Genomic DNA, 13,366 nt, shown 5'->3' on the forward strand with positions numbered 1-13,366 from the left:
CGCAAGGTTTCTGATATATTTATTTATGGATTCTTGACTTCTTGCTGCTGGTCGGAGTATGTTACTAAGCAAAAAATCATTAGAATCCTGATTTGTAATATAACAATCTTGCAAAATATCGTTCAAATCTATGTATCTATATGTATTTATGTGCATTTTCTACTTGCAACAAAGTAAGCATTTAGGCTGCATTTACTTGAATTGAATAAATAAGAGAGAAGGAAATGTGAAATGAAATGTGTAGGAAAAAAACTTTCCTATTTTCACTGTTCATATAAGAAATAAAAGGCAAAAATATAGTCTTATTGAATGCTTTGACAATTGCCAAGGTCATCAATATTTTAGCAAAACGTTACCATGGTGTTTTTCAATGATTTTATATTGCTTTTATGGTAGAAATAAGAGATGCATTTGGAAAATTTGTCAATAATCAATCTTATCTGAGAAGTGTCTTAATTAATAAATGTGAAGGTTAAAATTATCTTGTGCACCTCTTCCAAGATATCGATGTTATTATTTTACCTTGGCAATAATTTTTTAATATGTTTTACTAATTTTAGTCACTCAATTTCTAAAATTAATTACTGATATATATTTTTTTTTCAAAAAGAAATGTAAGCAATTTAAAATAATAATTTCATTAAATCTCTATGAATTACTTGTTAAATTTAACACTTAATTGAAGGTTACGACATTAATTAATAAATATTTGAAGCCCATATAAATAAGAGATAAAGGTTATAGACAAGTACTAGCTACGTTTTAACAGGTGTGTTATTTTACATAAAATAAAGAATTGAAATAAAAAAAATTCATTTAATTAATTTTATTTATTTATTTTTTAAAATTATAAACCTCAATCCTGCGAATTGGTCATGATATCCATTTTTTTTCTCTTAATTAATTGTTTTTTATATCATTTATCTGTTTTTACCGGAACAGTTTGGAACTGATTCAAGCAGCGAAAAATGCCAAGTCAAGGAATCGTAATTCCGGCGACAGCCATTAAAAGGCCGCGAGGAGGCCGCCGGATCACGAGGAGCATGAGATCACGCACACCAACGTCTCGATTTATACAAAAACTCTCCGTATTTAAGATTAACGCAGAGCTCGAACAAAACTGCTGTTTTTTTGCATGGTAATCGAACGCTATGCCTCTAGATGAGAAGAAGAGCTTTCAAGCCTCCCACGATCGCTTCACATATATATGTTTTTTCTCCTTTTCTTCAGATTTTTTAATGTGTTTAGTTCGATAAATTCGCCTTCGTTTTTCTTCTTTGCAGCCGCAACTGCCGCTCCTCTGATTTCAATTAATTGCTTGGGTTATCTTCTTCCTTCCACCTCCGCTTCTCCTCTTCCAACCAAAGATGTTTGGTGATTTGCTGCTTGGAAAATTCTCCAAGAAATGGTGAGAATTTCGATCTGAATTATTAGTTTAAAACTGGATTTGCCTTCATGGTGTTTCGTCCATGGCAGCAAGCAGGCCGTGCGGTGCATAAAGTTGAGGGCGGAACGGATCAAGAAGAAGAAGCGGGTGGTGGTGCGGATCTTGAAGAAAGACGTCGCCGACCTCATCGCCGCCGGCCATGAATCCAACGCCTTCGGAAGGGTAAGAAGACACCTCGAAAAAAGATTGCATTTTTATTAGCTTCAACTCGTAAAGTTCTAATTTTTCCGATCCTGTGAAGATGGACGCATTGGTTGTGGAGATGAACCGGGTGTTCTGCTACGAAATGATCGAAAAATTCTGCGAATGTATCTCGAATCAGCTTCCGACTCTACAGAAGCAGAGGTATTCCTGTTACTTAGGATTCAGTAAGCTTTTCATAAATTCCTATCTGCTTAATTCGATGTCCTTTCGGCAGAGAATGTCCTGAAGAATCCATGGAAGCGATATCGACTCTAATTTATGCAGCAGCGAGATTCTCAGACTTGCCGGAGTTGCGTGATCTCCGGTCTCTGTTTACAGAAAGATATGGGAACTGCCTGGAGTCGTCTGTGAACGCCGAGGTGCCAATCCTAATGCCCGATTCCAAGCGTGCCAAGCGTATCGATTCAATTTCTGACTCGTATAGTTCCCTTGCAGTTTGCTGAGAAAACAAACAGGAAATCTTTCTCGAGGGAATGGAAGCTGAAGGTGATGCAAGAAATTGCTGAAGAACTCTCTGTAAGTTGGACAGGCGAAAGAAATCAAGAATCACGCAATCTTCCTTCACCTAAATCTGCAGGCCAGGCTCAAACTAAGCTCGATGAACAGAATGAAGAGTGGCTCGATGAACATCGAGTTGAAATGGAGGCCAGGCTCGAGGCATTTGATTTACAAACAATAGCACCGCCTGAAAGCAGCACAGAATCTCGTGAGAAACCAAGGAGGAATCATGATGTAGGAAGAAAATTTGAGGTTTTAGAGAGCATACAGGAGGAAGACATTGATCCAGCGAAGCCTCTGAAGGCAAAACCAGTCGGTAGGAATGAGCTAGGAAAGAGTGGAAACAGACGAGTGCGTGAAAAAAGACGTCAAGGAATGGGCGCAACTGATGAGTTAGAAAACCAGCCGGTTGCACTATTGAAGATCAATCCGCCATATGTTACGAAGCTAAATTCGATGAACAATGCTCCAAAAAAGCTCGATGGAGATTCTGATACCGAGAAGCCTAAGCCCTTTTCTGTCCGGAAAGTGCTCCGAAAGTCGCCTGTTAATGACACCAAGGATGATAACGCCGTCGACAAAGGTCAGTATAGGAGGAAGAATGCAGAAGCTATCCAGGATGAGCGTGATGACGAAGAGAAGATCTTGGACGACCTCTTGTTGTACTACAGCAGGAAAGGGACAGATAAAGGTACAACTCAGAGTAGGGCTCCTACTAAATTGGAAGGTAGAATCCAACTGCCGCCTCCTCCCACAAGGACCTCCTCCTGGTCGCCATCAGAATCGGTTAGCCCGGCCGAGACTAGAGAACCTGGTCGGGTCAGTTCACTCCGGTCTGATCCGACGAGTCGTCTCAGTCGCAGTCTAGTGCATCCTAGACTTCCAGATTATGATCAGCTGGCAGCGAGGTTCGGTGCTCTGAAGAATGGCTGAGGCACCCTGATACGCACATAGATTTAGAAATCTGTAACAAAAGATACTTATGTTATGTGTCATCAAACCCCTAAATGGGGTGATAGATTCATTGAAAAATTAACTGTATTTTAACAAACTTGAAATTTCCTAAAAATTTTGATAGATTTGAAGCTTTGTGCAAAAGTTGATGCAAAAGTGGAGAATGACCGGTTGGTAGTTGGTGTAACTTTCCATCACAGCGACGAAAGAGAACATTGCTGCAATCGCTGTTAAAATTCTGTAATTCTGTCGGCATCTGACTAAATAACATATAACGTTGCGTATAGATTTTTTGATCGAACAAATGAAATGATGTTAAATAAAAAAATGATGTTAAATAAAAAAAAACGTTTTAAATTGTGTTGTTTGGGGAGATAATAATCTATAAAAGCTATGAATTTCATTTTTTTTTTTAAAATAAACCTGTAAGAGTAACATGCGACAACCTAGTCCGGCTACCAACTAAGGTGTCCGACTCCGGGGGTCGTTACAATTCACACTTGGGAGGAATTTCATTTTATTTGAGTTTTTTTTTTAGAAAAAAGAGTTTGGATTCCAAATTATTTAAAAGAAAATAATTATTTTTATTTTTATTTTTATTTTGGATTCTAAACTTCTCCGGTTCCACACTTGCAACTCCGCGTTCGTGTACACAGCCACCGCCAGCTCCTGCCCACGACCTGCGTTCACGTGACATCGACATTATCTCGCTTCTCCGTTTCCTTTCCCTTTTTGTTTTCTTCCCTTGGGTCTGAGTGATAGAAAGGAACAATCATTTTCTCCTCCTTTCGTTTCTTTGTTTTTTGTCTTCCTTCTTCTTCTTCTCCCTTTCCTTCCGCCGCTGCAATGCTACTGCTGGGACTTCCGCTCCTCTTTCTCTCCCTCTTCCCTTCCCCTCTCTGCGCCCAGGGGTCCGACGCAGACGCCCTCTTGGCTCTCAAGGCCGCCGTCGACCCCTCCGACCGCCTCCCCTTCGTCCCCGCCTCCAGCTACTGCCGTTGGACGGGTGTCTCCTGCTCCGTCGACGGCCGCGTGGTTAGTCTAGTCCTCGCCTCCGCCGGACTCGCCGGTCGCCTCCCCGGAGGCGCCTTCGCCCGCCTCGACCATCTCCGCGTCCTCAGCCTGAAGAACAACTCCCTCGCTGGCCGCTTCCCGGACTCCCTCCTCGACCTCTCCGCCCTCCGCTCGCTCGACCTGTCGCACAATCGCCTCGCCGGACCGCTTCCCCCGGCTCTCGCCGAGATGGACGGCCTTCACGCCCTTCTCCTCGAGGAGAACTTTTTCAACGGATCGATCCCCGCATTCAATCAGTCGTCGCTCAAGAGCTTTAATGTCTCCGGCAACGACCTCTCCGGCGCGGTCCCCGCCACCGACGTGCTCGCCTCCTTCGACCCTTCGGTCTTCGCCGGCAATCCCGGGCTCTGCGGCGGGCTTGTGCGGAAGGAATGCGCTTCGAATAGCTTCTTTCCTCGTGGAGTCAGCCCGTCGACCGGCGCCGCCCCTTCCCCCGCCTCTACGGCCGCTTCGGACGGAGGAACGGGGCTCCCTCGCTCGGCTTCACCGTCACGAGGCTTGCACAAGACGACGCTGGTGGCTATTGGTTTCTTGATAGGTGCGATTGTGCTAATTTTTGTCTTTTCTGTTTCGTTGGTCATTAGAAGGAAGAAGATACCGGGACAGCAACAGGGAACAGAGATGACGGAGAAAAACGCAGTGACCAACGGCGTCGCCGACATATCGGAAATCAATGCGAAGAGTTACACCGATGAGGATATTGAGAGCACTGGCATTGGCGCCGTGGACCCTGCGACCGAGCTGGCACTGGCAATATCGGAAGAGAGGGTGAAGAGAATGGGAAAAAATGGGTCTTTGGTTTTCTGCGCAGAAGAACCGTTCTGTAATCTGGAGCAGTTGATGAGAGCTTCGGCGGAAATGCTGGGGAGAGGGAGCCTTGGATCAACATACAAGGCTGTGCTCGACGGTAGATTAGCCGTCACCGTAAAAAGGCTTGACAAGAAGAAACTTGGGACTGCGGCTAAGGAGGGTTTTGAGCATGATATACAGCGAGTGGGCAGTCTGAGACACCCAAATTTAGTGCCTTTGCGGGCATATTTCCAAGCAAACGAAGAGAGACTGATTGTTTATGATTACCAACCAAATGGCAGCCTTTACTCCCTCATTCATGGTATGATCACTTTCTTTTTCAGTTTTATTTGTTAATACAAAGTCGAATAGTATTCCATTCTGATTCTTGCCATCATCTATACGAAGTTGCAGATTTGTATAGGGTTTATGAAAACGTCAACTTGTTTCCTGCTTGATTTCTTTACATATAGGTATCAACGTTGCAAACTCTTTACCTTCCTAGCGAATCTATAGTGTCACTGCTGCAGAAACTAGTGTAACTTTTAATTAGGAAGCTATCATGTGGTTAGTACACTTTGAAGCTTCATCAATTCCAATCAGTGGGAAGAAACTACAAAAGTAGGTGATCAACAATGAAGATGTCAACCACATGGTCCACATTGCTCTGGCTCCCAATACATCTACAAATGTTGGACTTAAAAACAACACGGATTCTATGAATCATGTCCACACTGAATCTTGACAAACAGGATGGAGCCTTTTCTAACATTCTACTAGCAAGTTTATTAATTTGGACATCAAGGAAGAGACTTTCAGTATATACACATAAGAGCGTATTCTAATAGTTTAGTATATACATGAGGTCATGCTGTCAGGAAAGTTATTTGCACTTAACAGATGTCTTTATTAGTTTGTGTTGCACTTGAATATGTATGGTCCTCAAAAAGGTTGTTATACATCTCAATCTTATGCATGTTTATATTTTTCCCCTTTAATTTAATGCTAATTATGACTTACAGGTTCAAAATTCACACGGTCCAAGCCCCTTCACTGGACCTCATGTTTAAAGATAGCAGATGATGTGGTGCAGGGACTCGCGTACATCCATCAAACTTGTCATTTGGTGCACGGCAACATTAAGTCTTCAAATGTTCTTCTTGGATCTGATTTTGAAGCTTGCCTTACCGACAATTGCCTCACATTTCTTTTGCAACCATTGGACGATCATAGTGACCCAGGATATAGAGCACCTGAAATAGAGTCTAATCAACAGCATACCCCTAGCTCTGACATCTATGCTTTTGGTGTCTTGCTGCTGGAGCTCCTCACAGGGAAACCCCCTTCAGAGCATCCAATTCTTATCCCATCTGATATTCCAGTTTGGGTACAATCAGTAAGGGACGATCGAGACATTGAGGAGCACCTCATGATGATCATTGGCATTGCTTCAGCCTGCACTTGTTCTTCACCAGAATTTAGGCCAGCCACCTTGCAGGTTCTGAAGATGATTCAGGAAGTGAAGGAGGCTGAGACACAAGAAAATGACTTCGTTCAATGAGCATATCTTATGTGGTTCAGCTGTCTGTTGTGGATCTCAACTAGGGCCTTTGCAACAAAAAGTTGGAAGATCTCGACTTATAATGCTATTGTATGTAATAGTGCCCCTCATTCTAGAGGATCGGCTAAGGTTATAATTGCTGATGATCCTGCTTCACGGAGAGGTAAAAAGCCTCAAATCTGTAGAGAGAAAAACCAAGTCAAATGACTGAATTCGTGGGAATTTAACCTAATTCACAGAATGCCAGATGATATTCCTGGGAATTGATCCTGACAAAGATACTCTCTCTAGGAAGTGACTAGTAGTTCAAGGTATCCTGAGTCTTTTAATTGCTTTTGTTCTCAGAAAAACAAAGAGATTTGTAATTGTTCCCTTTGCCATTTACAATCTTCCAAGCAAGAACAATATTATACAATGTCGCAGTTTAAGATGTACTGGATCTGTGAATGTATTTTTTTTAGCATTCAATTAATTTTGTAACGCAATTTTCCATCTTGAAGTGCCTACTGAATTGTACATTATCACGGTCATTGTAGTGGAGGCGATAAATGCCAAGCTATTAATCTTTTCTTTTATTTCACCATCAGTGAGTTTCATTGATTCTGATGTCCCACCAATCAATGGTTGAGCTATTATGCTTGTTGACTATGCTACAAGCCCAAATTTTCCCCTTTATTTTCCAGAAGACAGAATAATCACAAGAATCAAAGTTCAGAATAGTCCGGTTACGGCCTGATTTTGCAACCAGTTTCTTGTATTCTTAATAAAATTTGCTTGGAATATGGCCTGAAAAGACAAGTTAGCTAACAAGTTCTTCAGACCAAAACACTTTTAAGTCTGCACTTAATGTATATGTCAAAGTTGTTGGAAGACAGGGATTAGAAGACAATTCCTCAAAGATGAAAAGAAACTCCAATTTGTCTTCTCATTATTAAATTCAAGACATCACCTTCAAGACTTTTTCCCGGCTTAAATTTCATGATAGAAACGAAATTAGGCTTTAGTCAGATAATAAGATTGCAGAATCAAACTCCTATCGACCATCTTTTGCAGGAGAGTTAAGGTCTCAAACATCACGGCAGAATCTTCTAAGTTGAATTCTTGATCCATCAATGACTGAGCTAGCTAAACTTGACATGTTTGTGTTGATCGTATAGATCAGAAGCATCAACGAATGTGATCAAGTGGTGGTGTCCCTTTCAGCTTTCAATCTGTCCAATCTCAAAATATTTGAAAATTCAAAGTCTAGTTACATTTTTCTTCCCGTGCTAGAAAACAGAGAAAAAAAAACAAAAATAGTCAAAGCTGCCCGATCTTTACTGAATTATTTTGCAAATAAATAAATGAATAATATGATCTAACATTGAACAGTTCGCTACTGTATCATAGTTGGAAGTGAGAATATGAGAAGGAAATTCCTCCACAATTGAGAGCAACTACAATACATAATTCAAGATAGCTTCAGCAAGACTTGATCATGTCACCTAGTCAAATTCTGTTTTATGTTTTGCCAATGCTCATAACACTAGAAATATCATCAGTGTTCAGCGGAAAACTTATGTCATCGAAGAACAAAGTTGTATTCTTGGTGATCAGAAACTTAAGCAGATCAAAATCTGCTCCAGAAAGATAACAACAAAAAATTTTATTTTTAGCTCATCTGTGGGTTGTTTTGAATTTGCAAATTCCAAACTAACTGACCTAATTGTCCACTTTGCATGCATCAAAACAATGATCAGAATTGGTAAGACCAACACAGATGATGTAGGTGTCCCAACATTGGCCGTTCAATGTTTTCAGAATTAAAATATATGATCACATCAGCACAATTGACTTTTGCAATATCAGAATTTTACCATTGCAGTAACAGCTGAAGCAATTCATCACTTCCCATTGGCTTGTGAAAGAATCAAAGTATACACAAAGTTTGATGAACACATTAACAAGACTTAAATGAATCTATAAATGAGACACCGCATACAACTTGGCTATCACCATCCAATCTCTTCTTCTTCCTCCTCTGGAGAGGGAGAAGAAGACAAGAGAGAGAATGAAGGGAGTAAACAGAACAAAGTTGATATTTTTGCAGTCTACGCTCAATCACAAGCAAGGTGGCCATGGCTTCAACGCATCCTTCTCCATCTTGCTCTCCCACCATCACTACCGCCGTTGGCTCGTCGCTATTCTCTCCTTCTTCGCCTTTGCGTCCCTCCTCGCTCTCCTCCTCAACGCCTCCAATGCGAGAGGTGTGGGCACGCACGCTTACTATATTTCGGATTCCTCTGTTTCCTTGCCCGCCGGCGACGGGGAGAAACAGCTTCCCGCGGTGGTCTTCGACGCGCTCCTCGAGTACGCCGCGTCCTCCAATACCTCGGAAAAGATGGAGGAGGAGGATATGCGGGCGGTCGCCGGCGTTATCCGGCGCCGGGCGCCGTGCAACCTGCTCGTGTTCGGGATCGGGCACGAGACGCCGCTTTGGCGCGCTCTCAACCACGGCGGGCGCACCGTGTTTGTGGGCGAGAGCGAGTACCTGGTGGGGCGCGCGGAGGGGCTGAACCCGGGGTTGGAGGCTTTCGACGTGGCCTTCATCACTACGGTCCGGGAGACGCCGGAGCTCCTGGCCACCGCTCGCCGGCAGCGCCGCGGGGAGTGCCGGCCGGTACAGAACCTGCTCTACTCCGACTGCCGCCTCGCGGTCAACGACCTACCGAACCAGCTCTACGGCGTGGAGTGGGACGTGATTCTCGTCGACGGGCCGCAGGGGAACGCGCCGGAGACGCCCGGGCGGGCGGCGTCCATCTTCACGGCCGCCGTGATGGCTAGGTCGGTGCCCGGTGGGCACGTGGATGTCCTTGTGCACGACTACGACCGGGAGGTCGAGAGGGTGAGCAGCGGCGAGTTCCTCTGCCCGGAGAATCTCACCGGCGGCACTCCCCACCTCGCCCACTTCCTCCTCCGCACCGGCGCCCCCACTGACAAATTCTGCCGCAACAACAAGACACGCAGAGGACCATGGCACCCGCCTACCGCCGGCACGACGGCCGGCTCCTAGTCCGCCGTACGTCCTTCAATTGCTATCAAAAGATCAACCATCACGATGGAAAACAACAAAAAAAAATCGAAAAAAAACGCAGTATTCAATTTTCTTTTACCCTTTTTAACAATTAAAGAAAAAGATCGAAGCTGCATTAAAAAAACCATGTATCTTGCCTACCTAAAAAAAGATGAACAAAAGCAGGGGAAAAAAAAGAAAACCCAGTCAATTTTTTTACCAATTAATTTTATAAAAATAAAATGCTAAATAAACTAAAATAGGAATTCGTACTCCTTTAATTTGTAAAGGATCAATCTAACTAATTTGTTTTGTTTTAAAAGAAATAAGAAATGAAGTAAATCATAACAATTTGTTGAGGGAATCAAAAGTTAAAATTAAAAGATGAAACTCCATTTATTACGATGCATATTCTTTTATACATATTTTAGTGACTCTTCATATGTCTTTGTTTAATGATATTAATTGTAGATAGAAGATATTTTTATTTTGGGTTTTCCGCATTCAATGATAGATGGAGTGTTTTTTTTTATTTTCTCTCTCCCTTATTATGTATTCGTCTTTTCCTCTTTTATTATATCAGTTCAATACACTGTAACGACATACCTTGAGCCGGATGGGTGGCTCGCTCGACCCGCTCTCCTGTCGATCGGGCTGACTAGACGTTGTGTCATCTATACGACCGACCAGACAACAATTCCTCCGATCGACCTATATAGCTCCCTCTTGCTCGGGCGACCCGGTTAAGCCTCTGAGCCTTGATGTTGACCGTTTTGACTTTGACCTACACCGTGACTGTTGACCCATGCCAAGTGGGCTCCTCCTTACTGCCGCATCACAAGCCTCTTTTTCAAGTCTAGTCGAAAAAGACTGCAAGTCTGACTGACTGGACAAGTAGATGTGTCTTTGGCGACTTTAAGGTCCATTCGACCCATATGTTTCAGTGGTCGATCAGACTGTGCTTGGTCTTTAATCGCTTAAGAGCCTACAAACCAACGTCGCTCAGCTTCATTTTGCCATTGCCAGGGTCAGCCTCGTGACCCATTCTTTACGTCGATCGGGACGATGAGCAGTAACACTTGGCACATGTTGTCCTTTTCCTTATGCGTCCTCAGGCAAACTCGGTCTTGGCTGACGTCATCTAAATTTCTTAAAGACCGTGTAAATCCCTGATAATTATGGCTAGACATGCGACCATACCTTTTTAATTAAGCTCATTAAATGCTATCCAGTGACCGAAGGGCACGTGTCCCTTACTGCCGCTGCACACTCGATGTGACAGGCGGATATCCTCTTACAATAAGGCGTGCGCCTTTTCAAAACCAACGATGGGATTTGCTTCTAGGTTTCCGTAGCTTTGGATCAGACGACTGTGGTTGATTGGTTGCGAGATTTATAAACCTCGCCTGTGTCGTCGTCTCCTCACTCTGCATCTTCGTCTTCGAATTTTCCAGCGACATTACGTTCATCCTTTCAGACGATCGTAGCGATCTCTCTAGTAAGCTTTCTGTACCCTTCAACCGGATTTGTTCGTTGTTCTTAGCGTCCTTTCTTTCAATTGAACTTCTTCGTTGTTTCTTGTCGACGTTTATTTCCAATGGCAAGCTCCTCTTAACCTCCTATCTCCGTCCCTGGGCCCTGGTACACGCCCATCAAGTCCAGGTTCGACGGAGGCGATGCTGAGAGTTTGAGAGCTACCTTTAAAATTCCCTCCGATTATTAAATCGGTCTTCCTTCGGCTTTTGACCGCCCGAAGGAGCCGCCTTCGGGTTTTGTATGCTTCTTTAGGGACCAATTTACCTCCGGTCTTCAGTTCCCGATCCCTCATTTCTTCTCTGTCGTTTGTAAATATTTTCGTATTTCTCTCCATTAACTAGTGTTGAACTCCTTTCGACTGCTGTGCGGGGTTGTCGTTCTGTTCCACCTGCACGGCATGCCTCTTACTCCTCGTCTCTTCCACTATTTCTATTATCCCAAATTGTCATAGCCGGAGACTTTTCTCTTCCAGACCCGAGTGGGCCTAGTTTTCTTCGATAAGATGACGTTCTCCAACAAGCATTGGAAGGACTACTACTTCTTTGTTCGCTTTCCCGAGCGGTCGGACTTTCCGACTAGGTGGTAATTAGAGGTGCAGAATCCTCTTGAGCTCAAGAAATACAAGAGTCACTCGGACTACCTCCATGCAGCTTCCAGCTTGGCCGGTCAGAAATACCATAACCACAAGTTGCTGCTAGAGAGTGTCCTCTATGTGTTCGACTTGAGCCCGATCCGCACAAGGCTTCCGTCCAGCCTAGGTATGCTCTTTCTTTTCCCCAATCTTTGAATCTAATTGATTTTTCTTCCTTTTGTGTAGCTCGAATCATGTTGCGAGTGTGTCTAGCCAGCAAGTGTAAGCTTGTGGACACAGACATCAATGACGCGGCCATGGCAGAGCTGGAGAGCCGCGGTCTACAGCCGATCGGTTCCAACGAGGATCCACTCGGCGAGGAGGGAACTCAATTGCTGGGGAGCGGTGCTGGAGGAAGTCGACTAGCTACAAGCAATGTGGCGGCTGCAACAATGGATCTTTTGCCTGAACGGCCGTCCATGGTCCCGATATCGGTCACTTCGGAGTTGGCGACTTCTAACGTGCCCCTGCGACACCACAAGAGGCACCGAGCGGAAGGGGCTTCCTCCCGATTTGAGACTTCCGCCTTGCAGACTCCAACATCGATCGTCTCTCGACCCCCTTCTGAGCTGGGCGAAACCTCCGTGTCTGCTCCTAATCAGGGAGCTGCTGTGCTCCCAGGCACTATATCTTCTAACCAAACACCGTCATTGTCCGGTCTGCCTGAGGGATTAATAGTTGCACCTCTGGTAGCCTTCATGCCACCCCCTTTGCAGGCGGCGCACGTGTCCCGCATCCGACCAGTCTCCTCCTAGCCCACCGGCCGGGCCACTTCTGTACCTTCTGTCTCGAGCAGCCAGAGATCAATAACGACAACCATCCACTTGCCGACTAACGAGTATCGCCATCCGGACGACCCAACGTCGCTCACCCTCGAGCATCAAATAAGAATACAAGGGTCGCTCGCACAGATATGAGTTGATGCCCGAGTTCGTGCGGCGATTATAGCTCTGGGGGAACTGGCGTCCAAATTTTTAAATACCATAAGGGTCAAATTAAGAAAATATCACAAAAATACATTCCTAAGAAATTTCTGATTAATCATGTAGGAAAAAACCTATTTTGGGTTCCAAAATCATATTTAGAATAATTACTTTCTTAGGGCTTCCAGAAAGAAAATTAAATGTTTAAATTCTTTAAGAGGTTTTGTCTAGAAGTGGTTGATGCTCCAATAACCAAGAAGGTCTAGTGCCTCGCCACAGCTTGAAAGCTAATTACTGAATTGAATGTTTAATTGACTTACTATGAAGCATTCAACTAATGCTTTAAATTTTTGCTAGAAAAATTTATTTAAAAATGTCTAATTTTTAAAATTTGTTTAAGTTAATCTAAACAAACTTTTGAAATTTTTTTGTTAGAAATTTTTATGAATTAGTGATCAAAATGTAATTTTTTTTTTAATTTTGCCAAAAATTCAACTTTATGTGAAATTTTTTCTATTCAACCCTTGCCAAAGTTTTTATTATTAAAGGAGTTTTTTTTTAAATCAAAGTTCTTGAAACTTAACTTTTCATATTTTTTCCTTAGACTTTTTAGACCTTCCAAGTAATATGTTTAACGTACCCGACTTTTAATGTGATCAAAAGGGGGAGTAGTAAAGATTAAGTCTATGGGGAGATA

At 43.4% G+C, this 13,366-nt stretch overlaps 3 protein-coding genes across 3 annotated transcripts; all 3 read left to right on the forward strand.

The window, feature by feature from the left end:
• Nucleotides 1–1,877: 1,877 nt before the first annotated feature.
• LOC122035229 lies at nucleotides 1,878–3,086 on the forward strand. The gene is made up of 2 exons (XM_042594648.1): nucleotides 1,878–2,010; nucleotides 2,087–3,086. The coding sequence occupies exons 1-2, from the start codon at nucleotides 1,885–1,887 to the stop codon at nucleotides 3,080–3,082; spliced, it is 1,122 nt and encodes a 373-aa protein (XP_042450582.1). The 5' UTR covers nucleotides 1,878–1,884; the 3' UTR covers nucleotides 3,083–3,086.
• A 764-nt stretch (nucleotides 3,087–3,850) lies between these two features.
• On the forward strand, nucleotides 3,851–7,107 carry LOC122034336 (probable inactive receptor kinase At5g67200). The gene is made up of 2 exons (XM_042593544.1): nucleotides 3,851–5,288; nucleotides 5,989–7,107. The coding sequence occupies exons 1-2, from the start codon at nucleotides 3,950–3,952 to the stop codon at nucleotides 6,525–6,527; spliced, it is 1,878 nt and encodes a 625-aa protein (XP_042449478.1). The 5' UTR covers nucleotides 3,851–3,949; the 3' UTR covers nucleotides 6,528–7,107.
• Nucleotides 7,108–8,518: 1,411 nt separating this feature from the next.
• Nucleotides 8,519–9,802, forward strand: LOC122034517 (protein IRX15-LIKE-like). Its single transcript, XM_042593804.1, has one exon. It carries the CDS (start codon nucleotides 8,578–8,580, stop codon nucleotides 9,577–9,579), a length of 1,002 nt encoding a protein of 333 aa, XP_042449738.1. The 5' UTR covers nucleotides 8,519–8,577; the 3' UTR covers nucleotides 9,580–9,802.
• The last annotated feature ends 3,564 nt before the right edge of the window (nucleotides 9,803–13,366 follow it).

The sequence above is a fragment of the Zingiber officinale genome, chromosome 11B (assembly GCF_018446385.1).
Source record: "Zingiber officinale cultivar Zhangliang chromosome 11B, Zo_v1.1, whole genome shotgun sequence".
In the NCBI taxonomy this organism is placed as follows: domain Eukaryota; kingdom Viridiplantae; phylum Streptophyta; class Magnoliopsida; order Zingiberales; family Zingiberaceae; genus Zingiber; species Zingiber officinale.

What these genes read in the sequence shown, in the direction of transcription:
- LOC122034336 (XM_042593544.1), top strand. Translation starts at nt 3,950, where the DNA reads ATGCTACTGCTGGGACTTCCGCTCCTCTTTCTCTCCCTCTTCCCTTCC. An exon ending in CCTTTACTCCCTCATTCATG is followed by an intron (nt 5,289 to 5,988) that starts GTATGATCACTT and finishes TATGACTTACAG; the next exon opens with GTTCAAAATTCACACGGTCC.
- LOC122035229 (XM_042594648.1), top strand. Translation starts at nt 1,885, where the DNA reads ATGGAAGCGATATCGACTCTAATTTATGCAGCAGCGAGATTCTCAGAC. An exon ending in AGTCGTCTGTGAACGCCGAG is followed by an intron (nt 2,011 to 2,086) that starts GTGCCAATCCTA and finishes GTTCCCTTGCAG; the next exon opens with TTTGCTGAGAAAACAAACAG.
- LOC122034517 (XM_042593804.1), top strand. Translation starts at nt 8,578, where the DNA reads ATGAAGGGAGTAAACAGAACAAAGTTGATATTTTTGCAGTCTACGCTC.